Genomic DNA, 20358 nt, shown 5'->3' on the forward strand with positions numbered 1-20358 from the left:
AATTTTGACATGTGGTTAATTTATTTGGGGGGGCTTTAAATATACCAAAAGTTTTTATTTGGTATACCAAGTCAACCCTATTAATCAACTACTAATCATTCAATCAACTACTAATCATATCAATCATCATTTTTATTCTATTTTATTTAAATATAACTACTAATCATTACATAATAATTATTTAAACTACTAATATCTATTTTTTAATTAGGTTTTTTAAAGACTATTGTAATTAGTTTTTTGCAATACTAGTATTAATAATAGTATATTAAATATTTTATTATACAATTATGAATTATTACTAGTCTTCTATTGAATATTTCCCTTCTAATTCGAATGGGCAGTCAGTTTTTTTTTGTGCCAGAAACTTTACTTGAATCCTTAAATTTATATTTTCCGCCACGATCACACATGATTACAACTTTATACACGAACCCATTAGGATATTTGTTCGATCTTTTAGTGACGACGACAACACCAAGAGAGCGTGCCAAGTTTTGTACCCAATTCATCAATTCTTCATGGGACCCGAACACCTAAAAATTAATAAAAAGTTAATAAAAAGAATAGATAATACACTTAATAATAAAAAGTTAATAAAAAATGTGTATATATAAGTTAATAAAAAAGAATAAATGATACACCTAATAATAAAAAAGTTAATAAAAACATGTATATATAAGTTAATAATAAAAAGTTAATAAAAACATGTGTACATAAGTTAATAATAATAAGAATAAATTATGCACCTAATAATAAAAAGTTAATAAAAAACTTAATAATAAAAAGTTAATAATATATTAGTTAATAAAAAAATAAATAATACACTTAATAATTAAAAGTTGAATTTTTGGGAGATGTGTTCATGATTGGTTCACCAAAGTTATGTCATTGAATTTTGTGAAATTTGGAAATTGAGCAAAAAAGCTTCTTGGAATCAAACATCATTAATGACTTTGGTATACTTTTGGTATATTTAACAGAACCCTTTATTTGAATCAAATTGAATTGGAATTTTCGAATTCGATTCAGTTAATATGATTACTTTAAATATTTTCTTATTTGTATAACCCGATAACATACAGGATGAGCACCTCTAATTTGGGAATTTTACGACTTTAATCTTAGTTACACAATCGTGTTTTTCTCCACATGGCTACTTATTAACCAACCGTTGAAATGGAGCAATGTTTTTAGTGAAAACCTTGAAATTTTGATTAATGCTTTCCACAGCACAACTCGCTTTCTGGAAAGTGGTATTCACCAAAAAATGATAGCAAGTGTTGCAATTGTGGTGGGATTGTGATATATAAGAGAAATGGAAGTTTATGAATCTTGTAAAGTGTGATGAATCTAGTATGAACCGTGGTTTCATGGCATGTTTTCTTAATCGGTTGTGTGATTTTGATCTTTTTGAGGTTTCATCCTTGTTTTTTAATTTTATCCCATTGTGCCTGTTTTGGCTGTAGTACCATGAAAGCTGAATGAAGTTAAGGTTATTGCAATGTTGGACATTTGGGAATTTGCCTCATATATATATCTACCAACATTATGATGACTTGGAAGGAAAAAGCCAAGGCTAAAATTGCAAACCATCAAATTGATCTTAGAGAAATATGAATCGGTCAACACACGTCACATGGTGCATCTTTGTTTGAAACGGTCTAAAAAAGTTGAAATCAAATTGACGGGTTGAACTTTTAAATTATATATTCATTTACTTTTTTAATATTTTTTAAATTGTGCACGCCGACTAGTTTAGTTTTAGTACACCCACGACTCGTTTGATAAACAGAGAATGCATATGCGATTGAACATGTTTAAAAGAAACTTAAAATGGTTATAGCGACTACATTGCAATATAAAACCACTACCAACCAAAAAAACAGTTAACATATAGAGTCGATAAAATATTAAAATCATACAGTCATTTGCATCAGCCGCAGCTTGTTGCTTTGTAGTGAAAATCGTCGATTGTTGAGTATATCATACCTTCATCTTGAAGTGTTCTTACCGATTCCCTAAAAAATAAATGATAATTTTTCATGTTAAACGTTTAAAAAAACAATAATTAAGGTAAAAAAACACAAACACATAAGATTAGAGTTGTCAAGTTACCCGATCTTGTTGATAGGAAGCTTTAGCTTCTGTGCCAGTTCATCGGTATGTATGCCCTTTTCATTACCACTGCAAAAGCAAGCGATTGAAACGGTCAGATAACAAAATGTACAAAAAATTGCATATGGGTTCACTTGGGTCAACTCATATTAGACTACAGGTCAACTTAGGTCTACTCAAATTATGGAACGGGTCAAAGCAATTATTGATGATGTATACAATACTATTAAACTACACATGTAAAACTGAAACAAAACATACAAGTTTGCAGGAAGTTGGAGATAGGCAAGAACCATTTGATCAACGCCTTTGACTCCGTCAAGATTGAAAGGTATAGATTGCTGAAAGTGAAACAAACAATCTTGTTCATCAAGAAAATGAAGATCAAATCATTATCATGATTATGAGATAAGACGTGGATTTAATGTTATGATACCTGACTTGACTGAGTGGACATAAGACCATTTGTCCCATTTTGAATGGGTGTTTTTGGAGTTAAGTTTATGGTATCACTATCCCCATTCTGTATCTTCTGCAAAGTCATAACCTTGAGTTGTTAAGTCATAATCAAAACAAATCATTATCTTTTTGAAGTTGAGATGTGCAATGTGATATCGAACACCTGAACTTTGGAGGTTCGCATCTGATGGTGTATAGATGCAATGAAATGGAAGGTGATCTCATCAAAATTTGTCACAGGCCTAAAAGTAAAAGATCCAACAAAAACATATATTTCATCCAAATAACTTAAAATATAACGTTCATTCAATCTTGAAAGAACATCATCTACACTAGTTCATCTGCATACATGTGTAACAATGTTGTTATCACCATCTAAAACCTAGACACTTTTACCATGAACTTGATGTAAAATTAAAAACCAATTTGGCTCATGTGAGCACCATCTGACAGTAATATTACTATTACAATAAGTTAATAAACAAGTTACTGTAAGATTATTATGGAAGACATACCTAACAGAAAAAACATCAACAGGCTTTACATTATCAAAATTACTCGGGAATTAAACACCCGAGTTTCAGTTTTACAAAACAATGATATTAATAATACAAGGATTTATATTATTCCAAAAATGAGCCATATCGAGCGATCTTCTATGACTCCAGTCATTGTATACCATCTATTGTCATCTAATTACCTGCAAGGGTGGGAAAAACACATCAGCTATATGCTGGTGAAACGTTGACTCGATAAAACATTTATAACAGTCGTTAAATACAAACATAGTTTTCTGTTTCACAAACTCAGCAGGAATGCTTGTCCATTCTCAGGATTTGTACCACTGCCCTACACGCGCAACTCAAAGGTTCTCCGAGTACATAGCACCTGTTCAGAGATAACCTTCCCCTAGGTTATGTAACCCTTAAGGAGAACTGGTTATGACTGACTTGGTTTTGTATGCAAATTATCAGTTATGTTTGGATCCAGACACATGTGTATTTTGTCTGAGTTGCTTTTTTATTATCTATTTTGTATTATAACGATTTTAGAGATTATATCTCATGCAAATATTTATCAGACTCTTTGTAATAAACAACCAATCTATTACAAGAGTAAGATCAGTTCAGACAGAAAAAGTTAACGTGTTCACCTTATATTATCCGTTGGAAATATCAACCTCCTTGGCTTCAGTTATGCTATTAACCTATATATCAAATAGGTTTGCATAAGTACCTAGTTGGTATTATTCAGCAAACTTTAAGCCTGTTTCATTTTCAGCAGACTCGAGGTCTGATCAGTAGACTTGAAGTCTGATTCAGTTCAGTAGATTCGAGGTCTGATCAGCAGACTCTTAGGTTTGACCTAATCCTTAGTATAATTATAGTCGTTTTATGAAAATACTTTTGGATTTACTTATGACGTTTGGTATAGCACGCTTTGGCTTAATAAAGGATATCACGTTGGCAAACTTCTCCATGTAAGCAAACGGGTCCCGCGGTTGATTGGGATGTATACGAATTGCTTTCCTTAGGCAAGAAGAGTCTACTAATGATATCCCCCTTCCAGTTACTATGTGCCCGTCAAAATAATAGTTTTGATAACATTACTTCACATGGAAGTAACATTTTTACTTTGATAAACATTAATCGGAAAACGTTTATAGTTTAACGACTATACCCTTAAATAGGTTCTAGCAACTATATAACGAAGTAACTTATCCATGATCCTACCTTAGTCGGCTAGACGGAATCAAGAACTAAGAGAATCAGCAGCAGTTCAGCTCGTGTTTCGATTACGAGATCAGCAACTTGTTAAACAGCGTAACAACACCCCTTTTCTTCGCGAGAACAGCCCTCGGAACCCCGGAACAACCTTGACACCATTTCCTATGTTATGTGTGTGAAATGAGTGTGAAATGGTGATGGCATGGGCTGAACCTGTAGCTGCCCTTTTTATACTTGAGTTTCCAGGCCGTCGCGTAGGGCAACGCCCAATTTACCAGAGGCTGCCACATGTTGACACGTGGTTGGCCACGTGTCCCGGGTTACTTAACCTGGTCATCGCGTAGCGCGATGGACCAGTCAGGTTGGCCGTTGCGTAGCGCGGCGCCCCCCTTTTTCTTGAATTGAGTGATGCTTTGTCGCGTAGCGTGACAAGGTTTAACAGGAGACCATCGCATAGCACGATGGGTCTCAAAACTCAAGTTTTTCATTTTCAGTCCTACTTCCATATTTGGCATTTTTAGTCCTATTTCCAGATTTGACATTTTTAGTCCCTTAACTTCTAAAATTTGCACTTTTAGCCTAAAATTAGATGGGGTTTTTTCACGGTGTTACATGATTGGAAATTGGAAACTGATATTAGAAAGAAACGATTGCTTAATTACAGTATTGATTTCGGAATATGTATATTTTGTGGTAATTGCGTGGAGTATTGTCCAACAAATTGTTTTATCAATGACTGAAGAATATGAACTTTCTACTTATGATCATCACGAATTGAATTATAATCAAATTGCTTTGGGTCGGTTACCAATGTCAATAATTGAAGATTACACAATTCGAACCATTTTAAATTTGTCTGAAATAAAAACTTAAGAACTCATTTTGATCTAAAAGAATTCAGGTTTTTGGGCCATAATTCATGTTATTGGGCCATAATTCATGAACCCAGTTACCATAGGAAACTATTTGTTCAGCTGAATAATTGATTATGCAAATATAAAACAATCCAAATGCGATAACTGGTGACTTAAGTAAACGATTTAAACGAGTTGACGGCTTGTAAACAGGCTGTAAGTCAGTAGTTGTCAAAAATCAGCGAATTAAATATGAAACTTAAATAAAAATCTAAAAATTAACATTTTCATCGATCTGGAGCAGTAATTGTGACTGACATAAGATACAGGTGATAGAAACTAGACACACATTAATCAATAGCCATAGCTTCTGCACTCCCACCAGCAGCATCCTCCACAATGTTCTTGTTCTCATAAATAGCCGCCATTCGCATTTCCTCAACCATATTTCTTTGCTCTTCCTCAATGGTGTTTTGTAACTCGTCGACCTGCAATTAACATATAGCAAGACAGCTACATTTCAGCTATAAGACTTGTATCAGTTTAACTTATGACGTAAAACATAATTTTTTAAAGTTACAGAATAAGCAGGTCAACCCGTGATCCGTGAACCATCTAAGAATACCTGAACCTACTTAAACTAAACTAAAGCGGTGAAACCAAACATGTAACGTATTTAGATTATGTTTGACTTCAAAGCTCAAAGGTTAAGCTCAAGCCAGTTTTAAGAAACCAAACAAACGGTTTTGACTTTTAAGCTTAAAAATCTCAAGATTAGGAATTTACATTTGGACCCATGCACAGATGACTAACAGCATTGATTTCACTTACATTGACCAAATGAAAGATTAACTACTTGCGAATTAAAAAACAGGTGTAATTTATTTATGATATTGTAGAATGTCTTCGCCCAAAGAAACAATTGGTAGCACCAAGACTCCAAGAAAGATCATGTTCAGTTAGGGGTGTAAACAAGCCAGCTGGCTCATGGTGAGCTACTCGAGACCAGATCGTTAAAAGCTCGAATGAAGCCAAATTTAAACGAGCTCAAGTCTTAAAATAAACCTGTTTAATAAATGAGCCCGAGACCACTTACCGAAAATTATTTATATAATTTTTTATTATAAAAATTTTATATAATATATATATATATAGGGGTGGGATCTAGAGAGAACTCCTCTTAAAGAGAGAACTAATAAAAAATATTTTTAACTTTTAAAAAAAAAAAAATTTTGCGATTTTTTTTTCTTTCCTCATTCTAATAAGATGATATTGTTCCTAAAAAAAACCGTCGATGTAATGCATATGTGCACATGACCCTCTATACTAGCACATGACCCTAACCTATCCTTACTCAAACTCCTAATAATAAGCAACAAAGTAAATAATTCCCTAACCATTATCTCTAACTCTTAATAATTAACAAAACAGCTAACCCGATAAGACCAAATCTATAACTAATGCCGATAATTATCTGCTTTCTCTTCAGCTCCGTCTTATCCAACTATCCCAAAGACATTGACCCGTTTCACATATGAAATTAAGATTAATTCCAACAGCTAGAATATCTTTTATACCCTACTAATTGTTAAAAATTAACACCCAGGTCGGCAAAAAAACATGCTCAGTTTAAATATTTTCTATATTATAGGACATAGGTGCCAAGATGAATAAAAGGTGCATTTAATTTGTACGCTTTGGGTAAAGGTGTGAACGAGCCGAGCCGCTCACAAGCTGCTCAAGCTCGGATCTACAAAGGCCGAGCTTTTTAAAGCTCATTTGTTTATCAAGCCAAAGCTCAATCCTTGTAAGGGAAGCTCATCTAGGCTCGTCGAGCCTTAACGAGCCTTGGGTGTTTATAATTTTTACCTCTTTTAGACTTCTATGTATTAATTTCACATTGCACAACCGAACTCAAGCCGAGCTTTGGCTCGTTTATGATATACTACACGAGCTTGAGCTGACATTCGGCCTGTCAAAGTTATTCTCAAAATATATAAAATAATTAAAGACGTATATAGATTAATTAATAAATAATAAACGAGCAGAGCTCAAGCTTAATAAAACAACTCACGAGCTGAGCCCGAGCTCTAAAGTCAAAATGAGCCAAGCTTGAGCCTAGTCGAGCTCGGCTCGGCTCGCTTACACCCTAGTTTCAGGAATGCAGGAATATAAATGAAATAAGATATTATGCTTGTTTTAAGGGGATGGGTTTCTTTAAACCTATTGTGAGGGGTGGGTTTTCTCTCTCCTTTTCTTTAAAAACCTATACCCATTTACAAACAAAACACCACCTTAGTATTACCTTATATTTCAAGTACATGAGAGTTGAGTGACCATCATTATGAAAACAAACACAAACTAAATGAATCAACATGGAGAGGCCATATAGTCATGGACCCTTAGGACAACAATAAATGAACCAGCATTCAAGTGTTTTAGGAGTCTGCAACAGGTGCTTCTAGCGAGCATGGTTTTATATTGACGCATAAACTAGTAAATCTATTTTAAATTTCTGATATATTGTTGATGGAGAATAAACGGATTGTTCTATTATTCTTGTATATCATGTGGCGTTATAACAAAAGATAACTAATTATCTGACCAAACATTTAACTTTTATATTAATTTGATGATATGCTTAGATCAGGAATTATAATACATACTCGACAAATTTTTACACCTTATGTAACAAGTTGTTTGTCATGTTTATTACCTCTTCTGTAAATTCATAAATAATCTTAGGACCTCATCTCCATTCCTAACTCAACCAAGGTTACATTCCTAAATCCTTGTAATCAACATAATAGGTTGTTGCAATATCCATCACCCTTTTGCAGCAGCATCCTTAACACAAAACCCTATAAAGTTTTTTTCCCCTTAACAATCAGTTATTTTATAGAATTGTTCATTACATGAAATTTATCATATAACATCCTTATACAACCTGAATTAAGGTTGACAGCCAAATGTATAAGAAAAGTTGGAGTACCATAATGAGCACAATCATGCAAAGATGCATACACCACTAGTATAGTTCCAACCAAGAGTTCAAATTCTCCTGACAGTAGCCATTTTACCTTAGCATGCTGAGAAATACAGATCGCGTTTAGACCTAGATTTAGAAAAGTGTGTGCGAGGTGCTTTATTTTATGCGGCGAGAGAATACAAAAAGCGGTCTGAAGCAGCACTTCAGAGGTGGAAGCGTGAGGCGTGCACAACACTTCCTGTGATCTGGTCAAAGTTGAATTCAGAAGATGCTAATGAGATGCTAAGACTTAGAGTTCCATTAATTACGTTGTCGAGAGCTCCCTGTTCTTCATTTTCAGAGGCCTTGCATAGTGAAACAATGTGAAACCCTACTTTTTTAAGTTTAAAGATGAAAGAAAAGCGTGGGAGAGAGTTTTTACGTTTTAGACACGAGGAAAACATGGACCAAAAATATGAAACTAAACACTTTACTGCAGGCTTTTTTTGCACTGCACGACACTCCAGTTATTCAATTTTTCTAGTGGAAGTAAAGAGTTTAAACAATAAAATAACAGTAAAGTTAACTAACTTAACTTTTTTCCTTTTTATATGGTATTTATTTAATTCAACATTTTTTAAATTTTACTTAAATGCGAAAAAAAAATTCAACTGAGGCCTTCCGTCATAAAACTAAGAAGGATAGGAAAACATGTTAGCGATTGGGAACATGCAACGTTAAAGATCAATAACTTTTATGGGTATCTAAAGGCGATCTATCTAACTCAACAGGCCAACACCTAGAGAACTCAGAATGAAACACGAGTAGGATTACATGTGTCTTTTTGGGATCATCCCATTACTTTAACCTCTCATACATATTTGGCTGGAAAACTTGATTCAAGTGAAACGATTGTTAAGATATAAATTTCAGATTATGAACAGTTCAAAAAATAGCCAACTGCAAAGGAGAAAACCTTTTCAGAGTTTGTTGTTAGGAATGATACTGCAAAAAGCAACTACATGATGAATATTGCATTGCAACAACCTACAATCTTATTTGTGTTGATTACAAGGATTTATATATATATATATATAACAATGATTGTACAAACAAATGGGGTCCAAAATTACTTATGAATTTACAAAAGAGGTAACGAAGATAACATATAGTTGCTAGATAAGGCAAAAGAATTTGCCATGATAGTTTCGTAAAAGCTCCTTGCTGAGTTACAAGGAGAAAAAAGACCTTAAGGCCCAAGATGGTCCAGAGATGAGCAGGTATGCTAAGTCATGATCACATATGCAAGAACATGTAATAACATATCATTAAATTAGAAGTAGTATGTCTCTTTTGGGTATGTAAAGGTGGATAGGAAGACACAACCACTTATAAACTAACATAAAACTGTCACTATGCCATAGGAGCATTTGTTCTAATAGAGAAGAGGAAGCACCTATGTCCTAAAAAAAAGCAAGTACACACCAAATTCTCACAATAAAGATATATATGGTACCAAGGTTCCCCTTTTCATTCACAATAATCTTATGATTCTTCTCAAGCGAAATTCCCATTTTAACTAACAGTAAAATAGTAATACAATTTTGGAGACAATTACAGTTAAACTATCCACGCCCAAACTCTCTTGGTCTCTTCAGCATACTAAATGTAATCTTCTTTACTATATAAACAGTAGTTTATACATGAACTAGTATTCGATTATTGTCAGGTAAATACAGGCTTTCAAAATGCATATAACTTACTTTCTACCAAACTAGAAATTTGGTGCAAATGAGATTTTTCTACCATTTACATAGAAGCTACATGTATCTAATTCGGGTTTGAAACATAACCTCAAGCTATGCTAATTATACTTCTTCAATTTCTATGACACATATAATCAACTAGTGCACTATTACAGTATTGACACAAGTTAAACTATAGCCTAGATTACAAACATCACACAGAGTATCAAAAGAGTACATACCACATGCAACAGAAGCGCGAACTGCTTCTTCCGAAGCTCCAACGTCCTCGAACTGGCAGTATTCTCCGCTTCCAAAGCGGCGATCTCCTTTTCCAACTCATCAATCACCTTCTGCGTCTCAGACCTCGGCGGCTGCGCAGCAATCAGCTTCCTAACCGTCTCGCACTCCTCCTTATGCTTCCGCTCAACCTTACTCGCCTCAAGTAGCTTCTTCAACTCCTCAATATCCTCCTGAGCCTCCACTATCTTCCGATTAATCTCATCATTCAACTCATTGAAATTCTCCTTCTCGCGCACATTCGCATCGATAACCGCCTTCGTCTTCACCAACGGAAGCTCAAATGTCCTCAACTCCTGCAGAAACGCCTTCGCGAGGCGCTCGCAGTCCGCGTAATTGTCCGCCGCCTTCTCGGTTTCCACTGCGAAGGCCGTGAACTTCTTTTGGAGCTTTTTCAACGGCGGTTCGCCTCGCGTGGTGGTGGTTCGAGTAAGAAGGCGTTGTTTGATGATGACGTCATCCTCTAGGGCTCCAAACGCGTAATGTGCGGCGGTGGATTCTCCTCTGCCGGTAACTTTCCGTGATTTCAACATGTCGGTCAGGTGATTAGGAGACGGAGTATATTCCGGCGGTGGGAGGAGAGAGTCAAGCGGTGGAGATTGCCATCGCTTGGTATAATATAACGTTTTATTTCCCCTTTTTTCTCTGGTCAAATACCGAAACCGATTTGTAATTCTCAACGAAACCCGTTCCAAACTGAAACCAGCCAAAACCGATTAAAAAAAATTAGTTAAAAGCTGGTTTCAACCGAAACTGATCGTAAAATAGTTTTGACTTTTGTTGACCAGGCTGAATAGGTTTCAACATACACCGGTTTTCAGTTTTAAACCGATGATGTATAAATCAGTTTGGATTAGAACTAGGGATGAGCTCGGTACCGTACCGATACCGGTATCGAAAATACCGATCCCGAAAATCGCCAAATCTTGGTACCGGTATCGGTACAGAAATATTCGGTTCAGTACCGGTACGGTACCGGTATTTAAGGTAAAATTCGGGAAATACCGGTACCGTACCAGTCCCGAAAACTCAAAACCTTGGTACCAATTCGGTACTGACGGTACCAAATCGGTACCGATTTCGGTACCGGTACCAGTTCGGTACCGGTACCATGATTTTTGCTCATCCCTAATTAGAACTGATTGAAATCATAGGTTCGAAACCGATTTTTAATTCTCTCCACCAAACCGGTTCCAAACTGAAGCTGGCCAAAGCCAGTAAAAAAATGGCCAAAAGGTGGTTCCAACCCAAACCAAGCTGATCATAAAATGGTTTTTGACTTTTGTTGACCAAACCGAAAAGGATTCAACCTAAGCTGGTTTTGGTTTTTATACTGGCCTGTGCACCTCTACACACTTGCTTTTGTTTTATATTTAAAACAACTTTGCAGAATCTATCGTGGAGAACGATAATGCCACCATTGTTTATCTAAACCCGAAAGGATCCAAGCCCTCTCTCTGTAGCTGTTTTAAACCGGCACATTGTGATGAGGACGTGGTGGTAATTCAATAGGTATTATTAGTTTGGCTTGTTAAGGTACCGTCAAAACTCAACAAATATTTGTGATCAAAATGGAATATTGTTAAGCTTAAAAGTGAAAAGGTCTTTTACGACTAGTTTGTATAAGTCTAAAAATTATGATAAAAGTTGAAAAGTTTTGTTATCAAAGTTGAAATGATAACGTGCTTGTGTCGAAAATTTAAAAGTATGAAACTTTGGTAGCAACATTTGAACAACAAAGTTGCTATATCAATATAAAATGAGGTAAGGCCTGCGGCGGTGTACCGACGCGAATTCGGTTGATACCAGTTAAGTTTGTAATATCAACGAAAATAAATCCGAAATATTAAATGTACAAAATAGTATTAGCACTCATATCATTTTAGATTAAAAAAACATAATTAAAACGACGTGTAGTCGGTTGGTAATATATGTGCAGTAGGGATGTAAAGTCGTCGCGGATTCAATGGGTATCGAGTAATGGCACCGAAACTAAACCAAAATAAAATGGTTAACGCCCAAGTACAACAAATTAACATATTATTTAAAACAACAAATAAAACAAAGCAAAACAAAACTCACAGGAAACTAACAAAAAAACAAACAAACAAACTCGCACGTTGTGACGGCGAAGTAATATTAGCGAAGAGCCAACAGTTAAGAGAGGTTGCACGTTAAACATTGGAACAATTAACCTAAATTTCAAAAAATTAAATAGTTTAAAAATCAAGACCTGACGTATAATACGTAGTCACCACAAAATACGCCATACCTGTTAAACACAAATAATTGAACTTCATTAACATCAAACTTATGGGTCGCATTACAACATTATGATGCCATGTAATTAATTTAAACTAATGACCTATATAATGGGGTTTGTGGTGGTTCGGTATTGTAGAAGAAAGTAAGGTGTTTTAAGAAAAGTTTAGAATCTGATGTGACGGTTTGTGAGCGTCCAACGTTTTAGAATGTTCTTATGGAGCAACACCAAATACTGCCATATGGACCATCTATTTAACTCACTGTCACCTATTTTATTCAATTAACTAATATTACCTGACTTGCATGTTACCGTTGGTGGGAGGAATACTTCTTACCACATGGATGTTCTTGTGGGGACTGACTTTTTTTTAATTTTTTTATTTTTTTTTATTGTTTATAGATTTCATGTTTTGATTGATTTGGATTATACTTCGAGTCTGCATGCTTCGCTATTGCAATTTTAAGTTATAGTTGCTTATTCTTTCTTTTGTTTTTTGGTTATTCTATCTTGTGGAATGCATATAAGCTGTTTGGTAGAATATTTAGTTGTTTTTTTAAAGACCAAAATATATAAAAAAAACAAAAAGAAAGACTCACAAGAAGCAAGTAGCCCGGCGTATGAGGAAGCAAAACAAGCAAACAAACAATCAGCAAAACAATACATAAACACCAATGCTTTACATGGGGAAGTTACAACATTGAACTCATACGACCTCTCTCAATCCGGCGTAGAACATTTTTCACAAAAAGGAGGTCAATAATGAAAGAAACTCTGACATTTTCTTTTAGTTCTCTTTTAACTTTTATTATAGATACATCTCAAGCTTCTAGTTAAATAATTTTTGTATAGTTTAAAATTGCAACCCCTTATAAACTGCAATTTGCGAATGAGCCAATTTGCACATGTCGGTAAGACATGAATTTAGACCGTTTAACACTTTGCGGCTAAAATATTTATTAGATTTATGGAGTTTGCATTCTACATTCCTAAATCATCGTATGTTAACTTGAAGTTTGAAGAGATCTTTGATGGGAATTTAGATTTCACAGTCTTCACTTTATTAGTAGTTGTGTGGGAGGATTGAGGAGGATGGTGGCAGGTGGTGGTGGGGGTCGGGGAAAAAGAAGGGTGGGGTGGGGCCACCTAATGGAATTCGAAGACACAAGCGGTATGATATATGGTACTGTCCGGTGGTGATGGTGCAAAGAGAAAGAAATAAGAGTGGATGTTTGGTGTTTTTACATAAATTCTAACATATGTCTAATTTTGCAGATGTTGAGGAGCCAAAATGCAAAAAATCAATGGCGGGAAGCCAAAATGCAAAAAAAAATCGACCATGGGGTTTCTTCTTGCGCTTTGATGTTGATCATATGGGTGTAAACTGCACTTACCTCGACATATTCAAAAGTAACATTCGATAATGGACAATATAGATTTCATAAATCCGTAACCTAAATTAACAATTATAGCAAACAAAGGATCAAGTACATATATGCATATAAAGAAGAGACAATTATTGAGCAAAATATTAAAATCTCAATCGGTAATTGATAAAACAACAAATAGTAACAAACAACGAATTGTCTAGGGTTCATCGATTATGGTTCATACTTGAAACGGATTCGAATTTGTGTTAGTATAATATGACGATTCGTCCTTGACAGTGGGAAGAAATTGGGATGGAGGTAGAACAAAGGTTTGTGAAGTTGGTTGGTTCTGTTTCTAAGCCTGCATGATGAAGCAAATTAAGGTTTTATGAAATGAGAAAACTAGTCGGATCAAATTGGTATTTGAAACCAAAGCGGGTTAGAAAACTTCAAACGAATCCGTGTGTTTTCCTTAAGATTAGAGGACTTATGAATTATTGATTATTGTTTATCAGGCTGATAAAATATATATATATATATAATAACTGTTTAGTTGGCATTCTATGTGGATAGTCTAGTTAAGTCATGCGGAAATAAGGTTTGTTTTAATAGTTTGATAGTTATATTAGATTAGATAGTTAGATAGTTAAATTAGATAGTTAGATTAGGTTGAAAATAATACATATAATGTTGAAAAATGGAAGTTCTGCCATCAAAAAGCAAGTTTTGAGATTCAATACATTTACTTGGAACGTATTTTGATATAATTAAACTTTTCAAATAATAGAAACACATTTATTGAATATTAAATATAATCCCTTTCAAATACACATCCAAAGACCCTAAATAGGTATTATAAGTTCTAACAACATGAAAAGAATTTGAACAAACTCAACTCCTCTAGGCATCAAATGACCATCAACCCTCCACCCACCCACCTTCACAACTAGTTATGTCATGTACGAAACATGGTAGCAATGATAATAATCATTATAATAAACAAAAGCCTACCACCATTCCATTTCAAGTTCCTTAAACTCATCTCTTCATGTCATCACCACCACAATCTCCGTCAAATCATGCATATGCTGCTGTTACTACTGCTGCTGCTACTGCTACCACTGTCACTAGCGTTCTCAGAACCAGAAAGAGAAACTGGTGGTTGAGAATGGCGGTACATACGTTCTTTGTCCTCTTCGGCCAAACCACAGCCACACTACTCGGAAGACTATACTACAACAAAGGAGGAGAAAGTGTGTGGTTGACCGCACTAGTCGAAACCATTGGATTCCCGGTCCTACTCCCTTTTTGTCTTTACTTCAAACCCTTAACATATCATCAATCACCAGATTCAAACACATCATCAAACCCACCTTCCATTCCGATCCTTTCCACGATCTACATCGCTCTAGGAGCCTTACAGTCAGTGACAAGTATTCTTTACTCGGTTGGCCTGTTTTACCTTCCACTCTCCACCTTTTCACTCATTAGCACAACACAACTCGCTTTTAATGCTTTCTTCGCTTTCTTTCTAAACGCCCAAAAGCTAACCCCTTTAATCGTCAACTCGCTAGTCCTTTTAACAATATCTACAGTTTTACTAGTTCTCGAAAGCGGTTCTGAAGAAAATCAAGTCGGTGTGTCACGAAAAAGGTATTTAAAGCTGGGATTTGCATGCACAGTTGTTGCATCTGCTCTTTATTCACTTGGTCTTTCCCTTACACAACTAGCCTTTCAAAAAGTGTTAAAAGGTGAAACTTTCACCATGGTGTTGAACATGATAATATACCAGTCATTAGTTGCATCTACCGTCACGATTATTGCACTATTTGTTAGCGGCCAGTGGACTGATTTGCATGGAGACATGGAGGATTTTGAGCTAGGGAAGATAACATACTTGGTTATCGTAATTTGCATAGCGATTTCATGGCAAATTGCTACGATCGGTGGAGTTGGTCTGATCTTTGAGGTGTCATCTTTGTTTTCCAATGTGATCAATACTTTGGCACTGCCGATTATCCCGATCCTAGCAGTTATTATATTCCATGAAAAGATGAATGGGATGAAGGTGATTGCTACTATCATGGCTATTTGGGGTTTTGCTTCTTATGTGTATCAACATTATCTTGATGAGTCTGAGACTAGAAATGGACATGAAGTTGCAGATGAAGGTTTATAATAAAATCATCAATATTTCATGTGTTGGTGCCAAGATGGGATGGGGTTGAATCATGTAACTTTTACAATAGGTAGGTACCCTTTTGTTGATTAAAAATAGTAAGAATAATAAAAATTATTTACAATAAAACTTCATATCTTTGAATAAGTTAATTATAAATCTGGAGGTTTTTAAACTTTTTTTAATGCTTCCAAAAGAAGGGCCAAGAAAAAGACCACCAAAATATGGTTGCAATCTTGTGGAATTTCACATGTGACATGTACCGAAGAATAATGATGGTTAGGGTAGAGCCGTAGAGGCAACTCAAGATCAAGATGTATTCACTTTAGGGTGGGTAGTATGTTAAAATGGTTAAATAAAACAACAATCATGTCTGGTAAAAATTCTACCAACAACAACGACGTTAATCAACAGGGTCTCGAAGGGAGGGACGTATGAACACCTTAACTCTATCATAAGAAAGAGTTTATTGTAGGGATGCTCATAAGGGCATACTAGATTGCACGTATGCTCGTTGTTCTAAAATTACATGTATTAAGAACTAATTCCAACACAAAGGTAATCTTGAATTAATTAGGTTTGTGATCATTAACAAATATGGTGCAATATTTGTTTGAATTAATGGTTTTATCAATACTAGACAACAAGCCCCACGGACATCCACTCTATCTAATTGTCTAACCAACCTTGCTTATTGATTACAGCCAACCAGCTGCTTTAAGCTTGAGCCCTTTAGATCTTAGTGTGTTGGTTGCAATAAGTATCCATTATGATTTATATTTAAACACACATGTTTGGAATGTTAAATTAGATTGTGTAAGAAGTTAACTTCATAAACAAATGTAAATCGTTATTTAGGGTTAGGTTATAATAGGAAGTATAGTTTTTGTAGAAGGATAAGAAGTAATCTTATCTATTGATTTTGAACATGGAGGATTGAGATTAGTTTAGAGAGAAATCAAGTGTAAACACAAAGGAAAGGGCATAAAAGAAATAACACGTTTATTGACTTTCTCTCTCCACATGCAAAGCACATGTTAAATTCCCCATCATTTTAAAACGTCCATAACTTTTTTTTTACGACATTTTTATTGAAAAACAAATTCACCATAATAACAAGTGTCTTTTTATCTTTTATATGAGTACCATATTGTTATATAAAAATTAAAAAAAAATTAGTGGGTCTTTTACAAATTGTGTTTTACCAAAATTGTGTTTTACAAAATTGTGTTCCTTTCATTTTCCAAAACTAACCAAGTAGTTATTTTTCTTAATTCCTAGCTCAACCTACTTAAAACAGTTTACATAATAATATTTATAATTTGGGTGGTACTGTGGAAGAGCTTTGAGCATCCATTGTCTTCACATTTGGGTGCAATTACAAGTTTAACGATTTAGCTTGCTATCTCATTTCTCCAACCAGCACATCCACATCAACCGGATAAGCTAAATTCAACACTGTCTTTTTGAGCTTCCTGTCCGACTTTTTCCATTGCCGACAATTGCAGTGACTCTGCACATACAAAAACAATAAAAACGACCCAAAGTAGACTTCTTCGACAAGTAAAAGTGTTCACAAATAGCCTAATGCCTATGAGATAATTGCATGATATGTTGTAAAAACGTGAATGCTATAAATATATCTAAATATATAACTAACATGAGCTAAGGGGAGGAAACAAAGACAAAGTGATACTTTTAGTGATAACAAATCGACTATCTTATTTGTGAACACGATATCATGTAGTGGACAACAAAGACGCTATTTTTTAGTGGCGGATCAAAAATTTTTTTTACAGGGGTCGAAATTGTTTTTTAATTAGTTCGGTTATTATCGTTATATATTAAAAAAAATTATGTTCATTCGGGCCGGGTCGGGTTTTCGGATCAAAAGATAAGCTACACATTATATACATTGATAAATATAATGAATAATTATTTAATAAATAATTTGTTAATAAAAACCAGGTAACGAGAGAAATCGTAATAATCGAAAGTTATAATTATTAAATTGAGATAAGAAAGATGAAGTATTGAACTTCTGTCATAAAGTATTGAAACATAAAACTCAATGTTTTAAATTCATACATTAGATAGAATATGGACGATAAATAAGTAAAGGCACATGGTAAATGAAAGATTTATCACTAAAAAAAAGTAATTTAATTGACTAGTATTTAAAAGAGCTGCTGCATCATAGTATTATTATCAAAACAGCCCTATCAAAGTAGCCTTACTTTAACCACTAAAAGTCAAAAATAATGTCTTCTTCATTGGTTTGTCCTTCAACTCTCTGTAACCATTATCGATCAGTCGGACCTTTTTCCGGCTACTGAAATTTTGGCTTTTCCGGTCATAGTTTTTCTTTCCTCTTTTTTCAGTATCTTATTACAGGGGTCGGAGTAAAAATTTTAAAGGGGTCGGACTATATTTTATCACATATATATCAAATAAAATAAATTTCTCACATGGTACGGCCGACACCTGCCCTAAGACAGTGGGTCCGCCCCTGCTATCTTTCATATAAGGAGCAAACATGTATTTATACAAGATATCATTCATCACTCATAAGGCCAAAATCAATGGTTTTTCTAGCTACCAAACGTCACTTCGTATCACAATTATAAAGATACTTTAGTGTTACATAGATGAAGGAAAACATGTTCAATTCAAGTTTTTTTGCAAATACACAAGCTTATTTTTCTTTAAACGGCAAACTACACTTCTTCGAAACTATACCATCTTTCTTTTAAATTAACTCAATGCTCAAGGATTAAACCCGAGACTTCTCACAAAAAAAGCATAATGGGCTGTTTGAGATTCCTTATTTTCACCTCCTTATAACTTATAAGGAGAAGTCATAAGTTACAAGTATGTAACTTATCAACATTTCCTCTCACATAATAAGAAAACCCAAACACTTTCTTTCAACTTATAATAAGTCATAAGCTATAAGAAGTTAAAAATAAGGAATCCCAAACACAAGTCTCTATCACTGGGTCAATCACCCAACTGACATACACACAAGAATGTGACTTTGAATTATTTGATCCTATATTCTTGAATACAATTGTTTAGTGTATAATGCAAGCCTAGTTTTTATGGAACAATAAGAAAAGAAAATATACAACTTATAAATGTTATGAAAATACATATCAAACTAATGTATGGTAGGCAATATACAACTTATTGTTCTATGAAAGATATTCCTAGTGGCGCAAAAGCATTGGGGTCCAAAGAAAATGACACCTTATATGTTTCTTATCAATTAGTATCTGTCTGGTTGGAGAAATATCAAAGATTTGTGGAGTAGATAACTTCCACATAGATTGAGAAATTTGAAAATCTCAGCAACCAATCAGAATTGAGGCAAAGATTAAACAAGATGGACATGATTTAGCAATTTAACCAAAACCATCTCTATAAAGTTAGTCCACAAGTTCATACACTTTCATAACTCAAACAAACATTCCTATTCCTAAAACATAATGGCTGCCTCAACCATGGCTCTCTCATCCGCTTTTACCGGACAGGCAGTGAAAGTTGCTCCATCTGGTTCTGAGCTTTTCGGAACTGGTCGAGTTTCCATGAGGAAGAGTTCAGTCAAGCAAGCTGCATCTGGAAGCCCCTGGTATGGCCCTGACCGTGTCAAGTATTTGGGCCCATTCTCTGGTGAGCCTCCAAGCTACCTTACTGGTGAATTCCCTGGTGACTACGGTTGGGACACTGCTGGGCTTTCAGCTGACCCTGAAACCTTTGCCAAGAACCGCGAGCTTGAAGTGATCCACAGCAGGTGGGCTATGCTTGGAGCTCTGGGATGTGTGTTCCCAGAGCTTCTAGCTAGAAACGGTGTGAAGTTCGGTGAGGCGGTCTGGTTCAAGGCTGGAGCCCAAATCTTCAGCGAGGGTGGGCTTGACTACTTGGGCAACCCAAGTTTGATTCATGCACAGAGCATATTAGCCATTTGGGCTACACAAGTCATCTTAATGGGTGCTGTTGAGGGTTACAGAATTGCTGGTGGGCCCCTTGGTGAGGTTGTAGACCCACTTTACCCTGGCGGTAGCTTTGACCCGTTGGGTCTTGCTGACGACCCAGAGGCCTTTGCTGAGCTTAAGGTGAAGGAGTTAAAGAATGGCCGGCTAGCCATGTTCTCGATGTTTGGGTTCTTTGTTCAAGCTATTGTTACCGGAAAGGGACCATTGGAGAACCTAGCTGATCACCTTGCTGATCCCGTTGCTAACAACGCTTGGTCCTATGCTACAAACTTTGTCCCCGGAAAGTGAAGTCAATAATGTTTGTGAGATTGTGTAGATGATATTATGTTAAGGTCTGTTTGTGAATCAATATGCAATGATATATGGTTAAGTTTTTGGCA

The 20358-nt window shown here is 35.2% G+C and overlaps 3 protein-coding genes and 1 pseudogene across 3 annotated transcripts; 2 read left to right on the forward strand and 2 right to left on the reverse strand.

Annotated features, from left to right (window-relative positions):
• Window positions 1-1903: 1903 nt before the first annotated feature.
• Window positions 1904-2835, reverse strand: LOC143538178 (replication protein A 32 kDa subunit A-like). Its single transcript, XM_077031785.1, has 5 exons — window positions 2741-2835; window positions 2555-2650; window positions 2380-2459; window positions 2119-2187; window positions 1904-2021 (listed from the first exon to the last, which is right to left on the reverse strand). The coding sequence occupies exons 1-5, from the start codon at window positions 2759-2761 to the stop codon at window positions 1937-1939; spliced, it is 351 nt and encodes a 116-aa protein (XP_076887900.1). The 5' UTR covers window positions 2762-2835; the 3' UTR covers window positions 1904-1936.
• Window positions 2836-5458: 2623 nt separating this feature from the next.
• Window positions 5459-10704, reverse strand: LOC143538179 (THO complex subunit 7A-like). The gene is made up of 2 exons (XM_077031786.1): window positions 10114-10704; window positions 5459-5646 (listed from the first exon to the last, which is right to left on the reverse strand). Exons 1-2 carry the CDS (start codon window positions 10702-10704, stop codon window positions 5509-5511), a joined length of 729 nt encoding a protein of 242 aa, XP_076887901.1. The 3' UTR covers window positions 5459-5508.
• A 4148-nt stretch (window positions 10705-14852) lies between these two features.
• LOC143538203 (putative purine permease 10 pseudogene) lies at window positions 14853-15983 on the forward strand (annotated as a pseudogene).
• Window positions 15984-19423: 3440 nt separating this feature from the next.
• On the forward strand, window positions 19424-20358 carry LOC143538215 (chlorophyll a-b binding protein 21, chloroplastic-like). Its single transcript, XM_077031819.1, has one exon. It carries the CDS (start codon window positions 19472-19474, stop codon window positions 20264-20266), a length of 795 nt encoding a protein of 264 aa, XP_076887934.1. The 5' UTR covers window positions 19424-19471; the 3' UTR covers window positions 20267-20358.

The sequence above is a fragment of the Bidens hawaiensis genome, unplaced genomic scaffold (assembly GCF_021521415.1).
Source record: "Bidens hawaiensis isolate Kalapana, Puna unplaced genomic scaffold, B.hawaiensis_p1.1 tig00011510_1, whole genome shotgun sequence".
NCBI lineage: Eukaryota > Viridiplantae > Streptophyta > Magnoliopsida > Asterales > Asteraceae > Bidens > Bidens hawaiensis.

Coding starts and splice junctions, on each gene's coding strand:
- LOC143538215 (XM_077031819.1), top strand. CDS start 19,472: ATGGCTGCCTCAACCATGGCTCTCTCATCCGCTTTTACCGGACAGGCA.
- LOC143538179 (XM_077031786.1), bottom strand. CDS start 10,704: ATGTTGAAATCACGGAAAGTTACCGGCAGAGGAGAATCCACCGCCGCA. Junction 5,647..10,113: donor TCGCGCTTCTGTTGCATGTG/GTATGTACTCTT, acceptor TGTTAATTGCAG/GTCGACGAGTTACAAAACAC.
- LOC143538178 (XM_077031785.1), bottom strand. CDS start 2,761: ATGCGAACCTCCAAAGTTCAG. Junction 2,651..2,740: donor TGCGAACCTCCAAAGTTCAG/GTGTTCGATATC, acceptor ATGACTTTGCAG/AAGATACAGAATGGGGATAG. Junction 2,022..2,118: donor CTTCCTATCAACAAGATCGG/GTAACTTGACAA, acceptor TTTATTTTTTAG/GGAATCGGTAAGAACACTTC.